The sequence below is a fragment of the Carassius auratus genome, chromosome 8 (genome assembly GCF_003368295.1).
Source record: "Carassius auratus strain Wakin chromosome 8, ASM336829v1, whole genome shotgun sequence".
In the NCBI taxonomy this organism is placed as follows: Eukaryota; Metazoa; Chordata; class Actinopteri; order Cypriniformes; family Cyprinidae; genus Carassius; species Carassius auratus.
Genome location: NC_039250.1, coordinates 8,461,002 through 8,485,188, shown reverse-complemented (window position 1 = coordinate 8,485,188; position 24,187 = coordinate 8,461,002). Strand labels below are relative to the sequence as shown.

General features: G+C 36.8%; 1 protein-coding gene across 4 annotated transcripts; it reads right to left on the bottom strand.

Annotated features, from left to right (window-relative positions):
* Positions 1 to 4,336: 4,336 nt before the first annotated feature.
* Positions 4,337 to 23,922, bottom strand: sap30bp (SAP30 binding protein). Of its 4 annotated transcripts, none has more exons than XM_026269517.1 (11): positions 23,787 to 23,922; positions 22,953 to 23,071; positions 22,173 to 22,217; positions 13,301 to 13,343; positions 9,752 to 9,840; positions 6,737 to 6,828; positions 6,562 to 6,622; positions 6,416 to 6,467; positions 6,264 to 6,322; positions 6,036 to 6,117; positions 4,337 to 5,294 (listed from the first exon to the last, which is right to left on the bottom strand). In XM_026269517.1, the coding sequence occupies exons 1-11, from the start codon at positions 23,878 to 23,880 to the stop codon at positions 5,113 to 5,115; spliced, it is 918 nt and encodes a 305-aa protein (XP_026125302.1). In that variant the 5' UTR covers positions 23,881 to 23,922; the 3' UTR covers positions 4,337 to 5,112. The 4 variants fall into 4 exon arrangements, with proteins under 4 accessions (XP_026125302.1, XP_026125303.1, XP_026125304.1 ...); XM_026269518.1 differs by having other exon boundaries at positions 4,337 to 5,291; XM_026269519.1 differs by having other exon boundaries at positions 5,120 to 5,424.
* Between the last annotated feature and the right edge of the window lie 265 nt (positions 23,923 to 24,187).

Here is a 24,187-nt window from a genome sequence, read left to right as displayed (position 1 = left end):
CTGGCAAACGCCCTGGACTGTGTTACGCACATTTCTGGCAACCGCTCTTTTGTGAGGTGAACGGTTCCATCATTTACATGACAAAAGATTCACTCAGAATTGATTACTTTCTTTTGTTATTTGTAATCAAATTGGAAGTCTATGTCTTTGAAAGCAGACCAAAAACTAGCAAATAAGAAGAGCTGGACAGACTCCAAAGAGCTATTCTAGGCTAGGCTACTCAACTTACCAAAAAATATATATTATACCACAAACTTGGAAAAGTGCAGTAGCCTACTGTGAACAGTTGCAGTAATTTGTGTAAAAATGCTGTAAAGTGAGGATTCTTTTAAAAATAAATCCATTAAGTAGGCTAGATTTCATTTATTGATTAATTTATATATTAAATAAATCTAATCAACATTTAGTGTGACCACACTTTTTGTTTAAAACAGCTTTTGTCCTGTACATTTTCCAGGTAGCTTTGTAGGAAGGAAGGTTTATTTAAGTTCCTTGGAGACGTTGCCACAGTTCATTCCAGACTGGATGATGGTGAGATGGTGAGCACCGGCTGATGTCAGACTCATTGTGAATACAATAATCTCACTGGATTATTACAATTCTATCCTGACAACTCTGAAGATTTTAGCCAGGTAGTGGATATGACGATGTTTATGTATTTGGTGTTGATGGAATATATCTGCTATACTGCTGCTGCTGCTGTTGGTTATTGCTATAGTTGTAGATTATTTCTAGTGCTGCTGCCAGCAGGAACTTGCTTGGCAGAAGATATTTCCTACTGACACCACAAAAAAAGATAGAAGTAACTGTCTCAACGCCAGTTTTTTTGTGAAAATACTGCACGCGCACACACGCATAAATATATTACTCTTCAGGGTCACATGATCCTAACATGCCGTTTTGCTTCTCAATAAACACTGTTTTTATTATCAGCATTTATTGTTGTAATAATTTATTGTAATAACAATAATCTAAATTACAAAAACAAAGACAAAATTTGTGAGTTCATAAGTTCTTCCTTCACAACTAACACAGGAAGGTAAAAAAAAAATATGGTCAAGCTCTGGGTTTATTCACTGAATCACTATGCATGTTTAAATACTTGGTAGCAACATTACAATTATGTGCACTGCATGAGTAAACCTCGTTGCCTGGATTCACAGAAGATCAGTGGAGTCAGGGCCTGTACAGGGTGTGTCTTCAATCTGAGTCACCCTGACGCACAGTCAGCACATACTGCACTCGCACAGTGTTTTCACCTGGGGCCATGCAAAAGTCAAATAATAGAGAAAGCTCTATTTGTTATAACTAAGTCTTGCATTGGATTAAAAATATTATCTTGGCAGGCCAGAAGAAAAGAGTGGGGTAAGATGTGCAACCAGAATTGTTCTCTAGACATGAAAATTGACAAACGAGCTGAAACAATTGTACTTAAATATTATAGTATTTTATATATTATAGTATCATACTATTTTATACTATATTATAGTCAATACTTGGGTTGTTGGGTATTTGCCAAACCAGATAAAAACACATACATTTGAGACCAATTGTCAATGTTATGCTCTGAGGGGAAACTTCCTGAGAGAAAACTTCCTGAGGGGAAACTTTCTGAATGAAATTCAGGACAAACAAAGTACCATAAAAATCATCCAGGTAATAACACAGCATTAGGAACTTTTAAGAAACATTTGAACGGAGTAAAAATTCAACTACTATTTTCTCTTGTGGACTGCATGTAAACATCTTTTATGTGTAATATCATATTCAAGCCCTAAATGGAGTACTAAATAAAAAATAACATGCGTTTTGTATTATGCCTTTTATTTTGGAAGAATAATTAGCATTTTGCAGATATTACAAACTAAGTAAGTAAAATTCTGACCACAACTGTAAATTTCTACAGACCAAATGGCACGAGGTAAAGCTGTATTTGATGTAACTTCAGTCATGTTAGGATTGGACAAAATTTGGCTGAGAAACTACAGTTTGAAAATCTGGAATCTGAGGGTGCAAAACAATTTAAATATGGAGAAAATCTCCTTTAAAGTTGTCCAAATGAAGTTCTCAGCAATGCATATCACTAATCAACTTTTTAAATTAAGATTTGGTATATTTACAGTAGGAAATGAACTGAACATGAACTGTTCTTGTCCTATATATACACAAATCTGATTTTAGAGTATTTTTTTTTTTTATGAAAAACATTCAATGACTGACCCTGAAAGGGTTGTTTTTAACCCAGCATTTTTAGTGTATATTTATTTAAATATTATAATATGTAATAAGAAATCATCCAACGTATTACAGTTAAGTTGAGCAATTTAAAGTGGTAAATTGGGGAGTTCTACAGCATTAAAAACTTTAATGTAGATTTTTAAAATAAATTAATCTTTATTTATTAAATTTATCAAAAGTGACAGTAAGGACTTATCAACTAAACACTGGAGTTTCAAAAGTATGTGAAAAATGTAAAGTTCGTGGCATAGAATCTTTTGAATACGTCCGAGAGTTTTACACACCGGTCCGTTATTGTGGCGACATTTCCATGCCCCAAAACATGACGCTGAACGATTGTTTGACATGTCGGTCAACTGGCCTCATGGGTGGGCCGTGGCCAATTAAAGCTGCCATGAAATCCAGACATTCAGTCGTCAGTCTGAAGGTCTGGCTACGCGAGACTAACTAAAAGGTAATACAGATCCTAAGAGTTAAGAGATATTTTGCTCACTGTAGAGGGTGTGCCATTTCATAATGTCTTTCATGCAAAATACATTTTGTCTCAAGAAGTTATAAATAAATGACCAATGCAAATTCCAATTGTTAATTCCGGTCTCCATCTCGGGGGAAGTTTTTCTTCATCTGAAGTACTTCAAATCTTCATTTTTGGGTGGAGTATCCCTTTGTCATTAATCACTTACTCCTACGTCCTTTGTCAATAGTCTCCTCTGTGCAGATCACAGAATGCTGTATGCTCTTCTGTATCAACTGCTAAAAAAAATACTGTGTATTTTTCTAAAAGTCAGGTGTGCAACTTACTCTTAGATTCATCTTTGAGAATTTGATGTCTTGTATTGATTTGATTTCTTTTAACTTAGTAAGTAATTGGCATAATACATTTTTACCTGACTGATTATAAATTGTTACATTTGATTCAATTCTGTTTTACTTCGTAATTATTGATTTACACTGTATCTTTGTTACTTAATTTCCTGCGTCAGGTTAGTAATGGACTAAAATTCAGCTGAGATGGAGCATAGGGTACACTAACTTTATCTTTAAAGATCCGACTAACACTTGGTATTAGATCAAGTGTACTTAGATTGTAAGGGCTTATAAGGAATATCCGTTTAAGTCAACTGAACTGGTTGTTCGACCAACCTAAATAGGGTGAGCCTAACCTCAGTAATTAGTAATAAGACTGACAAGAATGTGACTGTATGATACGCTAAGGCCAAAGCAATATCTTTGATCAACATGAGCACCCGAATGAACAAGTACAATAATATTAAAGAATAAATAGAATAATCAAATATCAGAATATTAATAATTAGAAATGATCAAGCAACCAATTCGTATGACAATCTAAATTCAAGGTCATATTAAAATAGAGATTAGAATCAGATTAGAATTGAACTTAAATTGAGTTACATTGCACATTGAAAAGTGTGAACATGCAAGAAACCTTTAACTACCACTGTATACCTTCCCTTGGGCCAAGTACGTGGACCTGTTCTTTTGAACTTTCTATTCATCAAAGAATCCAAAAAAAAAAAACACAAAAATAACCAGTAGAACTGTTTTTAACTGATGATAATTATCTTTAATTATAATTTAAATTGTAATATTTCACAATACTGAATATGCTGAACAAAAGACGATTCTTTCAGAAAACAAAAAATATAATACAAACACAGAACCTTTCTAAATGTTCTAAATGTTATTTTTAAATAAGTGTCTAGCTCAAGGGTAGAACCCACAACATTTTAATTACCAAGCCCAGATCTATAACCACTAGGCTGCACAACCATATTCCCAGCGGATGGTTTTAAATAAGACCAAACAAATCATCAATGAACCTCACTGCCCAGCATTTCTTAGCTAGAATGAAAGTCTGGAAGGTTCAAGTTTAAAATTAAAAAACGGTATTGAGTGAATATAAATTAGAGCTCCATCTAGTAAACACACACTATCTTCCAAATTCAGAACCTGATACACATTCCTCAATACTACCTGACATCACAATATATGGCTGTTCTTCATTCCAGAGGCAGATCCTTTCAGATTTGAATTAAAGATAGCAATTAGTAATTAATGCAATAAAATTCAACAGATTTGTATTTATACAAAAAAACTTTTATTTTTACACTGCTGAGCTATAGAGAAGCCAGAGTCATTTTAATATATACATGTTAAAAAAAACTACTTGCATTGCTAAAATGACATAAAAATAAACTGTAAAAATGAACTTGCACCAAAATATAAGTACATAATAAATGCAATAATACAGTCAGATAACCCTGATTAGTTATTTTTATAATAAAATTAATCCTTAATGAATTAATCCTCTTGTGATGTTTAATTGGTGTTCTGTGTGACATGACCTATCCAAAGCATTAAAATGGAAACACAGGTAGTAGAGAGACCAGACTGAGTATATATCAAACATTGAATGATTACTGAAAAGAAAATTCTAATTCACTGATAAGCAATAAATTATTGCAAGTTTCAGTTTTCATACGTTGGACATGAAAGTTCAGATGGCTTCACTGCAACAGACACATATGATCGTTTTTACATACAAAAATCATGAATTCAATGGAAACCATCTGAGCTAAGACAACCAAGAAGTTTAAATCAAGGAATCAGCCATCAGATAAAGGTATATGAAACAGCTAGTCAAAACCACAAAACAGAGATGTCTAATACCAATGGAAAATATCCAGAATTTTCCATTTTCTGAAAAAGAGAAAACACCATCTATTCCAGTTGACAGACTGTTAAAACCAACTGTTGCTCAAGCAAAAACAGCAGAACTTATTATGTTTGCATGTGCAACAGCCATTCATTTCGTCTGGCAAACTGAAGTGAAATCCCCCAGCCTTTTGTGTGTCATTGCTTAGCTTTTTTGAGTATGGTTCCCACTGCAGAGATGACTGTGGTCTTGGTGCCGCTGGCTGTTGTGGTCACAGAGACGACTCCAGGGAGGGTGGCTGTGGTGGTGAGGAGGGTGGGTTGTGCCAGGGTCACTGGTACTGCGGAGTCCCACTTGCTCTTCCTCTTCTGAGCATCTGCTAGCTCATCGAACTCAAAATTAATTAAACTAGCACTAACAGTAAATTTGTTACTATAAGCTTGCATAAATGTCACATCCTTTTGAATTTCCAGGCAAAACTTTCCTGAGACCTTCACATAAAAATGAGCCTATAGGATTAAATTGACAAACTGGGAAGTTGAGCAAATGTCTGTTTTTGTTTTTTTAAGTTTCATTACTAGCTCTTCACACATTGACAATACAAAAGTTATTAAAACATGAATATTCACATATATAAAAATTACATATAGCCTCTTTAAATTCTTTATAAAAGACCACTTTATGTCAACTAAAATGCACACAATTGAAATATAAATAAAGTAAGATTTGGACAAGAAAATGAAATAGATCTCATTTGGTCCAGTTTAGTAATTGATTTTGTAGATTTCATTGATTTGATCAATGTTTTTAGGAACTGGTACCATCTAAATATTGTCTTGCATATAATTACATTTAATATGTAATTATTTACTTATAAAAGAGAGTAAATTTACATAGACAATTTTCACACAGATTAAATATTAAAATATATTTTCATAATTATAATTCAATAATAATAATAATAATAATAATAATAATAGTAATAATAATAATTTATTCCTTTTATTATTGAAGGCTATTATAATAAGAGAGTAATTTATCTTGTTATTTTTTTCTTATTTTAAAGCAGCATTAAACCCTCAAGTCCTCATTATATGTGTCAAACACACTTGTAGTGTACCTGTGGAAGACGCAGTTGTGTTCGTGGCCAAAGCTCCTGCATTAGTAGTGGTACCTTTTTTGGTGCCCGTCACAAATTCAATCTACAGAATCATTGGTAAAAAAAAAATAAATAAATAAATAAGACCACACATTAAAAGTCGGTGATGTTGTGCCCAGACAGTACAAACAAATGTTGTAATATATTTTTTATTTCTTTTTCATAAGTGGAGTGCCTCAGGGCTCTAACCTTGGTCTTTTCCTTTTTAGCTTTTTCCAGCTTATCCATCTCCACTTTCTGAGCTTTGGCTGTGGAGAGGACAGCACACAAACAGTTAACAGATGTAGTCATTTCAAACCTTATGAGTTTAAACGTCAAACATTATTTAGAGATAAACTTACCTAGTGACTCATAATACGAATCCTCTGACCAACCATGGGGATCAAACATGTCCTGTGGAGAAGTAAACACAAAAATACTATTTTTGTAACAGAATAATACACAACATGTATTTATGTGGTATTAACAGGTAAACACTACCACCTACTTTTGGATAATTGGTTCCGAGTTCGTCAATACCACAGAACTGGATAAGCTTCTCATAAATACTATAAACACAAACACAAGGTTAGGTTGCAAACAAATAAAACATTATCAAAAGTTAATTTACTTCAGGTTATGTCTGGTGCATTGTGGGTCATAAACACTTCTTATCTCCAGACCTTGGATTGCGAAACTCTTTCTTCTTTTGAATATGGCTGTTTGTATCAAAGTCTCCGTGAAGCTTCCGCTCGTAAAGTTTAAAGATCTTTTCCTACAAACAGAAAAGGAATCATCATTATTATCATTAAGAATCCTTATTTTCCCTTTCATTACTGATATTAAACACATGTATGATATTGCTAAATGAACAAACTCCATTTTAAGCCCACTTGGGTCCATTTTAAATGCAAAATGTGCTGTACCAAACAAGAGAAAAACTGCCTCTTTGCTCCAAGTGTTGTGAGACACGAAGAATGAATAAAGTCTTTGTGCTAGTGTGAGTTTCTAGAGCTAAAGGGTGATTTTTGACAACCAGACTCCAAGAAGCACTTGGAGATGTGCCATTTTCAGCTCCTCGATGCGTTTTCCGTCACATTCCAAGTAATCAAATAAATTGAAAAGTCCTTTGTTGACGGTTTAGACACTGATATTAGTTAATTTGTACAAAATGTGCAACAAGAACGTTAGCAGCAAGGCCAACTCAGATGTATAAGGAATGAGGATCATGTCTGAGCAGTGATTGAAGCATAGCCACAGGGACAGGATATTCATCATAACATGGAAAAAAAAAAGAACCCAGCCCATCTATCAGTACTATGCTGTACTGTACTGGAGTGTGAAAACCACACCCGTGTTCACCTGTCCCAACAGCTCACGAGAGAGAGAGAGCTACAACAGGAAGTGGTAAGATTATTTGGATTTGATAAAAGATATGAATAAATACTACTGCACTTAAACGAACCAAATAATTATAACAAAAATACATTCAAATATGACCTTGGTTTCAACACGGTCTAACATCGCTGACCTCAAAAGTTTGCAACTCTGGACATGTAGTGACAACATGATGTAAGTTGCATGATTTAGGGCGAACTGCCAGTTCTTACCTCTGGGTGGGGCAAAACACCTGAAAGACACCTACAACTTTCCACCCCCTCAAGCCCTCCAGTGCCACACCCTGAGATAAAACATGTCAGCCAGGATCTGAACATGTGCTTTAAACAGCTTGCCAAGAAATAAAACAATGAAGCCATAAGAAATCTCCTTTTATGATGGTTGACAAGGAGCAGCAGCCCAACCAAAACAAAGCAGCTGAGAGAATGTTTTTCGGCTGCCATATGGGAAAAAAACAGCAGGAAACTGATACTGTTGATAAAAATGTGTTTGCATTAAATTGTGCCAACTTTTAAAAGATAAAAATAAAAATAAATCTGTTAATGATAATACACCAACAATTCAACCATTGTTTTACATTCATGTTTCTATTTGCATCTATTACAGTTTTCTTTTCTCTCTCACGCTGTTTTTCACAAGTTCATCAAACAACAGTCATCAATCACGGTAAGTAATGTCTTCTTCTCCTGCTATTGTTATTTGCACTGCTTGCCACATGTTCAGTCTACTGAAAGTCGTGACATTGAAAGTCGTAACATTTGGGAATTGTCAGACACTGTAAGATGCTCTGGTCTAGTGGTTGACCGATATATTGCCAAAGCCAATATATCAGCCGTTATTTGCATTTTTCTAATATCGGCATTGGCCAATAAGTTTTTCCTGTTTGGCAGATGCGTTCGAGGTGGGACTTTTATTTTACCAGCGCTAAGAATGGCAGCGCCTGAACACACAGTGCTCACAATTTAAGTGTTCCTGTGGCTCAAGTGGTAGAGCATTGCTTAGCAATCGATTCACAGGGAACACATGGTAGGTAAAAAATTTTTATCCTGAATGCACTGTAAGTCGCTTTTGCTGCATGTGAAAGCACGTACGTGATGGAAATTTACAGCTGATTACAGAACCGGCTTTACTGACAAGATGCACATTAAATATCGCATGTGATTTATCGTGCAGCTCTAGTTCACAGTGCATTAACTAATGTCAATGGACAACCTGTTATTTTAATTAAGTATTAATAAGTTAAAATTAACATAACCAATATGCACAATGCCGGCCTGGTAATGGTCAGTCGACAAGCTTTTTGATAGGTGAGACCAGGAATAACGGCGTTTAAAAGAACGGCGTTAGGTAAAGACGTTATTTTTTCAGTAACTGGGTAATCTAACTAATTACTTTTCCCTTCGTTACAACGCTGTTACCATTACTGAAAGTTAAATGCGGTGCGTTACTATGCATTGATTTAATAAACTATGCAATCCGAACGCACCCCTGGCTCACACACAGCGAGTGTGGCGGTGGGTTAAAAACGAGATAAGCGATTATGATTGGCTAAGGAAGAGTCATGTGTTTCATGGTAGCCAATCAGAGCCATTGTTTTTACACACATGCCGGCACAAGCGCCAGCGGCGCCAAACACACAAACACACACGCAACAGCTACACAGAGATTCGCAGCCGTAGCATGGCGAGTAAGGAGCAATCCGATGAAAAGTTGGCATTTTCAAGGTGGAGATATAAGCGCTACTTCAAATTCATTGTGGTCAAAGGCGAGAATGTGCATGTAATGTGTAGCCTACATGTAATGTGTGACACACGCATCTACAAAGCTAGTGGCCCAAAACACTTTTCTTACAAAGATAATACTTGAAGTGCAGGATAAAACTCTTGCTGTCTTTTGACGTGCAATAAATATCGAAAGTTATGTACGAACACCTGTCTGTTCTACTCATTTCAACTGACTTGTGAAAACTGCTGAAAAAAAAAAATAATTTGACATATAGCAACTTTTTTTTTTTTTTTTTTTTTTACAGTAACGCAAATAGTTACTTTCCCTGGTAACGAGTTACTTTTATTATAGAGTATTTCAGTTACTAACTCTAACCAGTTCTAACCAGTTACTTTTTGGAACAAGTAGTGAGTAACTATAACTAATTATTTTTTAAAGTAACATTCCCAACACTGGGTGAGACTAGCATCTATCAGAAAACAAGCACAGTGAACAAGTGCCCTCAAGATTTCTTTCATTGGAGCCCATGGCAGCAAGTCAAGAACATCTCAAACAGAATACAGCAACCATCTCACCTGCAGATGACTGGAACAACGCCCGGGAGGTTCAGGAGGAATTCTGATCTCATCTGGAGACATATTCCGAACCTTCTCCGAAAACTGTGCTGTGAAGAAAGAAAAAAAAAAAATACTCAAAGACAGCAAATACCTACAATTTACTTAAAATACTGCAGTGGAGTAATGACGGTGTAAATACAGCATGTGCATAAAAGTAGATTTTTATATTTTCTCAAGAAAACAGTAGTGCTCAAACATTCAAACTTGCTGTAGTTTTTTTCTTATGTTGTTAAAATGGAAGCTTATTTTGTTTAATTTTAGTTATAAATTTTATAATAAAATAAGATTATTTGTTATTTTTTTTCCATCGAAAATATATAAAAATGTACATATTGTTTCTTTAATATATATATATATATATATATATATATATATATATATATATATATATATATATATATATATATATATATATATATATATATATTTATTTATTTTTTTTTGCCTTATTTATATAAACCAAGTTGTGCACTTACATCAGTTTTCTCTGATATATACTTTTACATATTTCATATAGGCAGAAATAAACTAATATAACTATATAAAAAAAAGCACATGAAGCACATTTTATATATAAATAAACATAGAAACCAACTGAGGAAAAAAATACTCCCATCAGTGGTATGAAGTTTCCAAACACAAACATTCTGGATTCTGTATGCAACTTTAACCTCAAGCTATATTTCTTTTCTTTTTTTTTAATGACACTGAACTACTTCAATTTCGTAAGCATTTGCAATAATTTTTATTTTATTCCCTCGAACTAGAAGCATCCATCACTAGTCTTTGTCAGACGTCTCTCTGGAGCGAATTACCAAGAAATGGAATTTGTGGTGGCGTACACATGCAGCAGTGAACACTATTCAAACCATACTGGTTGGAACAGGCTACTGCCGACTTCTCTTTCACCTCAACTCCTCTAGTCTCAATCCCACACACTCCTCCTCCCCCATCTGCCTCTCTCACACCCCCTGGCTGCTGTTCCGGGCAAGTCTGAGGCAGTGACTGTGGGCCAAAACATGCCACCTTTTGTTAAAACGCATGCCAGACACGCACACACACACACACACACACACACACGCACACAGAAGCAGGGAAGGGCTGGGTGGGGCCCTCTAGATGTGGCATGCTTCCCTAAGCAATGCAGAGTATCTCACACAGACATAAAAATTTTAAAACAGGCCCTCTAGCAATGGAAACTTGCCGAGGTACTTCGGAAAGGTAAAAGCATTTTTCAGCCAGAACAGCCTTACGTAAACCGTACTTATGAAAAAAACCCTGTGGCAAAACAGATCATGCACACTTGTACTGTACTAACGGGTTAGAGATTTTATACTCCGTATTAAACTATAATGCATAAGTCATCTATAAATGACACCTCAAATTGTTATCAGAATTATTTTTCACCTGATGGATGCTATAGTTACACTGAAGGAGGTACCTGTGTCATAAAGACTGCAACAATCCCCATCCACTGTTTTAGTGGCCTTGGTTTTGGAAATTATTTTTCCCATTTATTTTTTCCGTAGGGATTTTCAAGTAGTCTTTGCTAAAGCCATGAACCGTACCAACCAGCTACGAGTTGAATAACAACATACATTTCAGACAACAAAAAAAGTACATTTACATTTATTATTTTATATCGTGTGGGCTCTTTTGACTGCAAGTGACCACCTAGAAACCACCCAGAACACCCTAGCAACAAAACCAGAACAACAAAGACAAACACCGCTCAAAAAACGTCAGTATTAAACTGTCATTTTATGAGACGAGAGAGTCTGATTATATTTGTGGCGGTCAAGGATTCAGCTTCATGAATTTGGTCTGAAAGCTGTGTTTTATTAAGCATTCAAGCATATCCTAACAATAACAGTGTGATTAGAGCAAAAGTGGTAGCAGCAGGCAGCAAGTGAGCACAGGAATGCTGGCAAGATGAGGGTCTTCTTAAAAACCCTCTAAAAACCCCACTGCTGCTTTCAGATTTTTTTTATCCCTGACCTGATTTACACTGTGATCTTAGAATAGTAGATCTCTCTCCATCGGTCTGTTTTTGTCATTTCCTCTCCATCAGAGTAATCATGCGTTGACTGTAAGTGACTCATTTCTCTGGCATCTTCAGGGTTGAGTGTCCACCCAGACAAGTGGCACAATCGCACACAAAGCCCATACACCAACTCCCATCTCAGAAAGAGTCCAAAAACGAGAAGGAGGGACAATTAGAGACAAATCTAAAGATCTTCTGTCTTGCAACCACAAAGACAATCTTTGAGTCTTTCCGACAAGACCTTTCTTTCTATGGTCTATTCTGATATTTGCACATTTTAACGAGAAGAAAAACAAGACAAAGTGGAACGTTCAGTTACTCGCCCTAGTGTCTTGTTTACTGCACTCGTTAAAAAAAAGAATATTCCGTCTCTAACTGCATCAGAAAGATATGTAGCATTATAAATACAAATTTTACACAAATTGTTAACAGCACAAATGTCCAGTGCAGCCTCCATGTGTTATGAATGTTAATAATGATGCACATTGTAAAGCTTTTTTTTCCCACTCCCTCTATAATCAGGATGAAATAATAATACCAAAAAGACATTAATGTTGATGTATAATACATTAAAACAATTTCCTGTTTCAGCTTCATTTACAAAGTAATTCATAAGCAGGATTGGTGTGAGACTACCTCTTTCATTCAGAGCTGCTGTGGCACAGATACTTGCACATGACAGCTTTCAGTACAAGACAATTACTTTTTACAAATTTGAGTATAAAATTTTTTTTTATCAAATTAATGATAAAATAAATAAATAGGAGATGAATCACAAAGGCCTATTCACACCAAGGATGATAACTATAAAGTTTTAATAACTATTCTAAAGCGAAGAGAACAGTGAAGCCAATGACACAATTATAATATGATTATCATATTAAAATTGTGCCAGTGGCTTCACTGTTCTCTAATTGTGTTTTATAATTGTAATTATCATTATCATATAAAAGTATTGAGGATTCCACCTGATTTTAAAGTGCTTGAGCATTTAAAGCAGCAGATTGCAGAACTGCAAGTTGAGCTTATTATAAAAGGGGCAATATGAAGCACTTTTGCATTCCTGATTTTTTTTTATTGTCAGGATTAGATTTATCTCCATAGATTACATGATTACTAAAATAATAACAGTCCTTAAGAAATCATCGTTGCCAGAATCAACCAGGACTATACTTATTAGGTTTAATAGAGAATTGATGATCCTGAGGTCTTACTATTACGTAATCAAACTAAATCACACAGTATTTCCATAAAACACGATTGAAGCAATCCAACCTGGATCACTCATTTCCTGGGCACAGTCAATACTCACACACCTCAGCCACTTTCTCACAAGGCGATTACACAATGTTTCCTGGAGCACATAGACACATCTGTGCTCTCTACCTTATCGAAGCTAAATTTGGGAAAAATATTCATTTTGAAGATAATTTATGAGTATAATTTATTAATTTTATACTTACCAACAAGCTCATTGGGGTCTTTAACCTCCACTTCAGTGACATCCTACAAAAGAAGAAAAGGTCAAACATGCATAATTGAAAATCAATAACACATTTTACTTCCGATGTCGTTTCAAGTCAGCATGTACGTGTACATAAGATGAATTAAGACAGACCAAGTAAAATATTGGTAGAACGGATTAATACTTGGCCATTTTGACAACATCAGCATGGGGTTATAACAGTGTATGTTTGTTCATTGTCGGGAAGTCGTGGCCTAATGGTTAGAGAGTCGGACTGGCAATCGAAAGGTTGTGAGTTCGAGTCTCGGGTCGGCAGGATTGTAAGTGGGGGGAGTGCATGTACAGTTCTCTCTCCACCTTCAATACCATGACTTAGGTGCCCTTGAGCAAGGCACCGAACCCCCAACTGCTCCCCAGGCGCCGCAGCTCCGTGTTTGTGTTCACTGCTCTGTGTGTGCGCTTCGTGTTAAATGCAGAGCACAAATTCTGAGTATGGGTCACCATACTTGGCTGAATGTCACATCACTTTCACTTTCATTTAACAAGTATTAGTGCCCCCTTGTGCCAATTCCAAATCCAACAACAGCAGAGCCAAAGGATAAATTTTTTTTTTAATAAAATTGAGGAAAAAACAACAACAACAACAACAACAACAACAAAATAATATCCTAAGCTACTAGCTTTAGAATAGTCATTAAACCTTGCTTCTGGCTTCGCTACTGTTCGGACGTTCTAGCTTACTGCTCTGCACTTTGCTTTTTATTTCTGTACTTTTCTCTGATTTTTATAAGATTTCTACATCAGCAGATCAGCACAGTGCTCAAACAACAGATTTTTGGCAAAAACGGTAAAACTAAAAACTCTTTGGGACTGGAATAATACTACAAAAAGAAAACTTTGCCTCCCACTGTCAGCAGCTTACATTCCGGAGATGGGAAAACGACTGCCTACATTCAAACAGAAGAAAAATATGCCTCCTGTTGGATCTACTTGTTGCATGAACTGCTGCAAACCTCTACAAAGGATTGTGATTCTTGAAACAAAGTTACTTGCTGGACTTCCAAAACAGACGGAACACTTAGCAGACCGTCGTCATGGACCCTCTCAGCATACAGACAGTGAGTCCCATGAATCTTCTGAATCTCAGTTTATACCAAGTGTAGAGGAAGAAGCCAAAACTGATCGCCACACTAATCGATGGCACAAACAGGGAACGAGACCCAAAGGAACATGAGACATCAGATTGTCACGAGTTTCTCGTATTGCTGCCATAGCTTCCTCTACCCCATATTCGACTATGACAAGGCTTGTGAATACTGGCATTCAACCACCCCCTATACATCTTGAGAACAGATTTGAAGCATTAATGAATGTGGGTAAGGAATCCCCAAATGTGATTAAACAGCTATTGGATCAGCCAGCAGCTAACACCGCTAGGCGCTCAAGGTCAAGCAGACAGCGTCATTCAGCTCAGAGCGCAACCTAGCCAAGGACTCTGATAGTGGGTGACTCTGTTATCAGAAAACATCCGTAGCAGGACTACAACAACAACATGCTGCCTTCCTCAAGCAACAGTCTCTGATGTGAACAAGGAACTTCAGAACATTCTGATGAAGCACAAGACTGCAAATCGAATCATCATCCATGTGGGGAATGATATTCGGAAAGAGCAGTCAGAACTCCTTAAGAAGGACTTCAGTGAACACTTTGAAACACTTCGATGACTCAAAGTTCAGTCGTTCATCAGTGAACCACTCCCAGCAAGGGGAACAAATATGTTTCAATGTTGCTTGGGCTGAACACATGGCTACAAAGATCTTGTAATATAAAAGGAGTGAATTTCATTGACAACTTCAATCTTTTCTGGGATCATAGACAATTGTTTAAACCGGATGGCCTCCACCCAAACAAACTTGGCGCTAGAGTGTTTAAGGACAATATCTACTTTTCCCTCCGACATCCTTCAGCAGAGTGTGTCAATCCATTCAGCACACACACACCGGGTCCGAGCCATCATGTGGTTGACATATCCCACAAGGACACTGATAACACCATGCAGCCAAAACAAGCACTGCTGATAGACACTATCCCGGCTGAGCCCTGCCCAAAGAGCTCCTCACAGAGTGACTGTGATGTATCAAATCATCTACAAGATTCAACACCCAGGGATGACTTTCTGGAAAACAGCCAGGGAAGCCAGGACAACATATCACAGCCACCGGAAACAACAGAGACACAGCCCATCTCACCCGACACATTATCCCTTTCTCCAGCATCTCCACTTCTGTGCTTTTCACAGAAAATGGAGGAATTGGTGTATGCTGGGACTAAACTCTCTCACTCATTTGCTGCAAGCCTGCAGATATCAACAAAAAAACGGTGGGCCCCACAACCACCAAAGCCTGTGGTCCCTGCTCCTGCGAGAGCTCTTCGACCACTGCCTCAATGCCAGGGCCCAAACCCTCTATCTGCTGAAGGTGAACCAAAAACAACTGATAGCAGCTCTCAGTGATATGTGTCGGGTCCCCGCTATAATAACAGCAACATTCACAAATGTTTAAAGAACAAGCGGGAACCCAGTGCGCCTGTAGCTTTCTCCATTTCAGTTTTATCACGTGATAGAAAGTCTAAGGCCATCTCAAGCCGAAGGGCAAACTCATCTAATCTGCGGCCTATTATGCATCAAACTAAGATTGATGTAAAGACACAAAGCACAGCCATCAAGTTAGTATCTCTAAACATTCGCTCACTAAAAAATAAATCATTTCTAATCAATGACTTTATAACCACAAACAATCTGGATTTTATGTTTCTAAATGAAGCATGGCTTGAAGACAGCTGCAATGCAACAAGCAGCCCCTCCTAACTTCACTTACATAAGTGTCTGCAGGACTGTTAGGAGAGGTGGGGGTGTAGCTGCTCTATTTAAAGATGTCTATCAATGCAAGCAATTGTCATTTGGTCAGTACTTGTCTTTTGAATATCTAGGGATTGTGCTGAAAGGTGCTCCACGCATTCTGTTTATTATTATTTACAGGCCTCCAAAATACTCGCCAGCCTTGTTGAAGAGATCACAGAAATGTTATCAATGAATTCATCAGAGTTTGACTGTTTTGTTATTGCAGGGGATTTTAATATTCACATAGATAATGCAGAAAACAAAACTACAAAAGAAATGATAACGGTTCTAAACACTTTTGACTTGACTCAGCATGTACATGGACCCACACACAAAGGTGGACACACTCTAGACTTAATCATCAGTAGGGATCTAAACATTTCATCCACTGTTATTAAGGACATAGCACTATCTGATCACTTCTGTATTTTCTTTGATATTTTGATGTCTGCTACCACTGAATCTAGATCGGTCTCTGTCAAAAGGAGACGCATTAACGAGAACACAAGTGTACTATTTATGGAGGCTATATTAACATTAATTTTATACCAATATCTAATCTTCCTTTTATAGGCAAAATTATAGAAAAGTTAGTTTTTAATCAGCTGAACAAATACTTAAACTCAAATGGATACCAGGACAATTTTCAATCTGGTTTTCCACTGCATCACAGCACAGAGACAGCACTCATTAAGATAATTAATGATATTCGCTTAAATTGTGACTCTGGCAAAATATCGGTGCTGGTATTGCTAGATCTCAGTGCTGCGTTTGACACAGGCGATCATAACATACTGTACTACTAGAGAGACTGGAAAACTGGGTCGGGCTTTCTGGGATGGTACTCAAATGGTTCAGGTCATACTTAGAAGGGAGAGGCTATTATGTGAGTATAGGAGAGTCTAAGTCTAAGTGGACGTCCATGACATGCGGAGTCCCACAAGGGTCAATTCTTGCACCGCTCTTGTATATGTATATGCTGTGGGATATATGCTGTATATGCTCCCACTAAGTCAAATAATGAGAAAGAACCAAATTGCCTATCACAGCTATGCTGATGATACCCAGATTTAGCTAGCCTTATCTCCAAATGACTACACTCCCATTGACTCCCTCTGCCAATGCATTGATGAAATTAATAGTTGGATGTGCCAGAACTTTCTTCAGTTAAACAAGGAAAAAACATTTTGCATTTGGAAACAAAGATGACGTGTTCAAGGTGAATGCATACATTGGGTCTCATTCATGAAACACGAGCAAAACGAATTTTTGTGTAAATCGCGTGTAAAGTGGTTTTGTCGTAAATTTTCGGATTTATTAAAACGTTCGTATTTTCCAAATGTTAGTTGGTACGAAAGAAATCTACACCTGCTCCCAGCCACGTGTAAATAGTGCGCTTAACGTCTGAACGTTTTGCTCATTAATACGGCTGCATTTTAATTCACCTTAATCGGGTACATATTTACACAGCATTTTGAAAAAAAAATTATATATAGTAATTACATACGGTTTTTCTTTTAACTTTTATTATGAGAGCCAGTAATAGGATCTGTAATATGCTGCTAAACTTCCTTTTTTTATGACCTGATACGCCACTAGTACGCTTGAAAATAAAATGTGGCGTTTTGAATGAACTTCTGATAATAAAACTTCAATTTCTGCAGCTGAGAAATGTTCCGCTTTTGAGAAGACATGTTGATATCCTTCGTTTGGTGTCATAATATGATGCTCATATATAGTTGTCAGTCGGATTTAATAGGCGGGATTTATGGTAATTGAGAATGAGCGTGCACGCGCGTCCCATTTACGACTGATTGGAATTCATTAACACACACACATTTCACTATCATATCTGAAGTTTTTGTGAATCAGGAGAAGAGTTTTTGGGAAGTTCTCTTTACGCGCAAATCCCTCATATATTTACTTGTATATTTACGAATGTTTCATGAATGAGACCCATTGACTCTAGGGGTCAAACAACTAAAAATCAAGTCAGGAATCTTGGTGTAATTCTGGAGACAGACCTTAGTTTCAGTAGTCATGTCAAAGCAGTAACTAAATCAGCATACAAAAATTAGATGTTTTGTTTCAAGTCAAGACTTGGAGAAACTAGTTCATGCCTTCATCACCAGCAGGGTGGACTATTGTAATGGGCTTCTCACCAGCTTTCCCAAAAAGACCATTAGACAGCTGCAGCTCATCCAGTTCAAGTTCACGTTCAAGTCTGCTTTATTGTCAATTTCCACATGTACAGTACATACATACAGAGAATCGAAATTGCGTTACTCTGAGACCCCGTTGCATACAGATAACATTAACATTAAAGCCTAAAAAATCTAGATCAAATATAAAATGTAGATACAACTATACAATAAGGGAATGTAAAAAAATGGCATATTATAAAATTAAAAAGTCAAATCTGTCATTTGCGCAAGGCAAATGACAGATATCGTGTAAATCAATGAACTGAACAACAGTGCAGATAAAAGATTTTTAGTGCAAAAAAAAATCCCTTATTAAAAATATCTTATAAAGTCTGATTAAAGTGACAAGGGACAAAGGGCTCAAGAGCAGTTATTTTATTTAAATGACTGATGAGGTAGTGGGATGACGTCAGTTCCATGCTGAATGAGGTAGTGAGCAGACCAATGCTGCACAAAGTGACTAGTGCATGCCATCATATAATTATTGTGTTGGGGGGGGGGGGGGTGTTCATAGTTCAGTGGTGCCTGGGGCAGAAGAGGGGAGGGGGGGCAAGTTTGTGAGGGAGTTCAGCTTCCTGACAGCCTGGTGGATGAAGCTGTCCTTCAGTCTGCTGGTCCTGGCCTGGAGACTCTGCAGTCTCCTCCCTGATGGCAGCAGACTGAAGAAGCTGTGTGATGGGTGAGTGGGATCACCTGTGATGCAGAGGGCTTTGTGGGTGAGACGTGTTCCATAAATGTCCTGGAGGGAGGGGAGAGAGACACCAATGATCTTCTCAGCTGCTCTCACTATGCGTTGCAGAGTCTTTCGGCAGGACGCGTTGCAGGCGCCATACCACACAGTGATGCAGCTCGTCAGGATGCTCTCGATGGTGCCTCTGTAGAAGGTGTACATGATGGGGGGTGGGGCTCTGGCTCTCCTCAGTTTGCGGAGAAAGTAGAGACGCTGATTTGATTTCTTGGCCAGTGCTGTGGTGTTTTCAGTCCAGGAGAAGTCCTCTGTGATGTGCACACCCAGGAACTTGGTGCTGCTCACTCTCTCCACAGTCGCACCATTGATGGTCAGAAGAACGTGCCGAGTGTGTGCTCTCCTGAAGTCTACAACAATCTCCTTTGTCTTCTCCACATTCAGAGAGAGATTGTTGTCACTGCACCACTTGGCCAGGCGGTTCACCTCACTTCTGTAGTTTGTCTCATCTTTGTTGCTAATGAGACCCACCACAGTCGTGTCATCTGCAAACTTAATAAAGAGGTTGGAGTTGTGTGATGGTGTGCAGTCATGGTTCAGCAGAGTGAAGAGGAGTGGGCTCAGCACACATCCTTGGGGGGCCCCAGTGTTCAGTACGCTGCTGCCAGGATTCTGACTAGAACCAGAAAATGAGCATATCACACCAGTCCTCAGGTCCTTACACTGGCTTCCAGTTACATTTAGGATGGATTTTAAAGTACTTTTACTCGTATATAAGTAACTAAATGACCTAGGACTGAAATATATTTCAGATATGCTCACTAAATATAAGCCAAACAGACCACTCAGATCATTAGGATCGAGTCAGTTAGAAATACCAAGGGTTCACACAAAACAAGGGGAGTCCGCCTTTAGTTACTATGCCGCCCGCAGTTGGAATCAGCTTCCAGAAGAGATCAGATGTGCTAAAACACTAGTCACATTTAAATCTAGACTTAAAACTCATCTGTTTAGCTGTCCATTTATTGAATGAGCACTGTGCAATGTCCGAACTGATTGCACTATATTTTCACTGTTTTTTATTTATTCTATGTAAAATCATTTTCTAACTGTTTTATATTCATTTAAAATAAGTAATTTTTTTTATAATTTTAAAAGTTTTAAAATTGCGTATTTTATTCTTGTTATTATTTTTCTTCATTATCATTTTACTTTCTTTTATGTAAAGCACTTTGAATTACCATTGTGTACAAAATGTGCTATAGAAATAAACGTGCCTTGCCTTGCCTAGCTGTTCAGATAAGAAATATAGGTTTTATCCTGTGCTGTAAAACGAGACTTTTAACACACAATATATTTCTCCTGGGAGGCTTAAAAACTGATGGTGATGAAAACAACACCACAGCGGAGAAGCCCTGAAAATTAAAACGGTGCATAAAAATATACCGTTCTCGTTTACACAGTCTCACACAGTGTCACTCAGCAACAGGATGTGCAGATGGAAGAATGGTCTCGTAAAAGCGCCCAAGTAGAAAATCTGTCTAGGACAGCAGAGAAAGAGAGATGTGACTCACTAAGAGATGAATCTCTTGTAGCCAAAAGCACAAATCCTAACAAAAGTCCATTCACTTGAAAACCCAGCATGGCAAAACAATGCGAGACAACAAAAGGACCCATCTATCTCCACTGAGGCAGGGGCCTGCCCTAAAAGAGGTATTTTTCATTTAGATTAGCCTAAAAATGGGACCACGGGTTAATGGACCTACTTGCCATTTCACTGGCATGCACTTTTACAAGAGCGAAGACAAAAAAAAAAAAAAATAGTCTGAATCATAAAGTTATGACGCTTAAGTGGAGATTACAGCCTGCATTTAAAGGAATTGTTACTTTCATGTTATTCCAAACCCATATGCTTTTGTTTTTATGCAATAGGGGCATAAAGATTCTTCAAAATTCCCCTTTTAAGGTGATAAATGACATTCAAAAAACCATATCGTCTTGTTTAAAACAACAAGAGAGTGAGTAAATGTGAATTGTAGTTTTTGGGTGAATAACAATCAAAAGGACAAAAATGAACTGAACCCACATAAAAATAAATAAACTGCACCATAACTCTTATATTTTAAAAAGCCATTATTAAGCAATCAGTTTAATCAAATTATTCTATTACAAAACATGCTTTGATGCGCTTTAGCAACAGAATGACGAGCAGTGTTCTTTCTTTGGGGTGTGGCTCTAAATTTATCGCAAGCTGATGATAAAAAGTAATGTTAGTGCATGAAATAACTTGCCACTGCAGTGCTTTGCACATCTGAAATCCTTTTAGATGGAATTGGAATTTAGATTCTTGCTCTTGGAACTTATAATCAGAAAATGCATTATAAAACAACAACATAAATGTGCTTCTCGACACTTTCATGATAGTGCCATATGAATTCCATATAGACTACTATTGAAAAGTTTGGGGTCAGTAAGTAATGACAAATTAATTATTTTATTCATCAAGGATGTATTAAATTGATAAAAAGTGACAGTCAATACTTTTGTATTGTTGTTCTTTTGATCCATTTCTCAAAGAATACTGGAATAAAATGTTTGATTTTTACAAAATACAAAGCAGTACATATATGAAATGTTTCTTGAGAACCAAATCAATCACTGGAATAATGGCTGTTAAATAATTTTAAATCATACTTTTTTTTTGTTGTTGTTGCATTATTACTGTTTCGACTGTAGTTTTGATCAAATAACTTTTAAAAACATCTAATACATTCAACTGTCCCCAAAACATTTGAACATGTTTTGTACATTTTAAATGAATGTATAACAAAAGTAACCGTGCATAACCCTCATTTTCCATAAATATGCATGAAAACATTGAGGACATGCTGTATTACTCTCATATGAACCTTCTCTGCAAGTTCAAACACACATGTTGTTCCTCATTTGGAATGATGCTGTTTTGTGCTCCCTTGGTTTGAGACCAATCATAACACTGCAATAAGCTGAGGAAGGTGTGTCTTGGGTTTGATACCTTGAACCCCAGAGCAGTCAGATAGAGAATTTAGGTGGGGTCACATACCTTCAAATCATCTTGGGTCCGCCCCGAGTCTGACTCCTCCTCTTCCTATATAAACACAAATTAACAAGGGTCACCACAGTCACATTAAACCCAAAAGCAAACTCAAGAGCTCCCCCTACAGGTGTACAAAGTTTCAACCATGGAGCTCTGAGAATGACTGTGAATAGTGTTCTGAATGTGGACTTTTTCTGATTAATCTAATTATAGTTGATATCATACCAGTTATATAGGTGATCCAATATCAATTATAGCCCATGCCATATAACATCCTTGACACAGAGAGTACGAAATGGCATTAATCAAATAATCTTTTAGTTTTTTTTAAACAAAGCAAACATTTAACGTTTGATTTAAAAAATATATTTCTACCAAATATCAGAACTATTAAATCATAACCTTTATTCAACAAATCAGTGTTTTGCTAAATTATGGAACTTTTTTTTTTACTTTTATATGGCACGCCACTAATCCTATTAGCTGTCAAGAACAATGTGCATTAAAAACTGATAAAAATGTGTATATACTTTATAATTATCTGAAACAATAAAAAAAAAAAATTATTTAAATGTTCCTTTTTTTATAAAGAGGCCTGAAAAAAATAATAATTATATACATATATATATAATTATTATTTTTTTATCATATCACTTGATTTGAGAGATATATAAGATAAGGTCCAATAAAAATGTGAATTTTGTGAATTACATTCCATGTGAATGTAATGGTCTGACACTTCTAGAAAACCCCTGGCCTGAACTGAAAGTTGTGGTTAAGACTGACCGAATTTCTGGTGCTGTCATCATCACTGTCTTCATTCCCAGAGGGCTTCTCATCTGCCTCCTCCACACGACTCACATCATCCTCTCCATAACCAGCCCACACCAATCCACCATGAGATTCTGACAGACAAGCATAAAACAGCTCTTTCAATTCCACTGAGGCCACAGTTACAACTGTATACACCATAATTAGTTATTAGTTATTGTTGCTACTGTAAATCCATAAAACACTTATATGAGATCTTTTGTTATAACAGCTGAGGCTAACTGTCCTGTCAATGAAGGTTACAAGAGTAAAGTTACATAGTAGAAGTAGTAGAAGAAGAAAATATATATTTTTTACTTCAACATTAAGTAAATATAGCAGAAATAAATAAGTTTTACATGAACTGCCTTCTACAAAACTCAATAGTCAACTGTTCATCATAACAGCATCCGTACAACAAGTGACGCTTTTAGATGGAATAATTGTGCCTTTTGCTCTTCGTTTTGCACTTTGCAGACGGTCCCAATCCTGTACTTTTACATTATAAGGTCTATCAGTTAAAATACCTTAAGGTAGATCAAAACAAATAAAACACATTGTGCGTTCTTTTCTACATTTGAAAACAATAAGAACATAGTATGTTTCTTTAACGTACGTTAAATCGTTAAATAACTACTGAAGATTTCCGAGGGTGAATTTCTGACAAAATGTCAAACGTCGAATCAACTTTATATCGGTCACTAAGATTTATAGCGACGCATAACGTTACATCGACAACAAAGCCGCCAGCGTTACAAAGTCCCAATATTAACATGCTTTTCCTAACACTAACGTAATTAGAGTTTATACCTTGATCATCTGTGTCTGGATCAGAATCCTGCTCAGAATCATCTCCATAAGCCGCTAGTGAAGTGAGAATAGCATTCTTTTTACCGCTCGCCATCTTCTGCGCTGGCGCACAATAATGACGTCATGCTATATTCAGTGTGCGCATGCTTAGCGTTTTGAAACGCGCGACGCGGGGAATACGCAGATCTGTGTGGTTGCCATAGGTTACCACGAAGCTTTTGGAAACTTTGTTACCACTTTCAAGTAAAAGAACCACAACTAAAAATAACATAATGGTCGTATTTGTTACATCCGACGTTATACTGACAGTGGAAATAGTGAGTTTAATGAAGTTAGAGTGAATATGCCCCCAAACGGAATAAAAGTGCTAACGTTACTCCATCCGGGGTTACTCCAGCTGG

What these genes read in the sequence shown, in the direction of transcription:
- sap30bp (XM_026269517.1), bottom strand. Translation starts at nt 23,880, where the DNA reads ATGGCGAGCGGTAAAAAGAATGCTATTCTCACTTCACTAGCGGCTTAT. An exon ending in TCCAGACACAGATGATCAAG is followed by an intron (nt 23,072 to 23,786) that starts GTATAAACTCTA and finishes CTTGTCTGTCAG; the next exon opens with AATCTCATGGTGGATTGGTG. An exon ending in AAAGAGTTTCGCAATCCAAG is followed by an intron (nt 6,623 to 6,736) that starts GTCTGGAGATAA and finishes TTGTGTTTATAG; the next exon opens with TATTTATGAGAAGCTTATCC.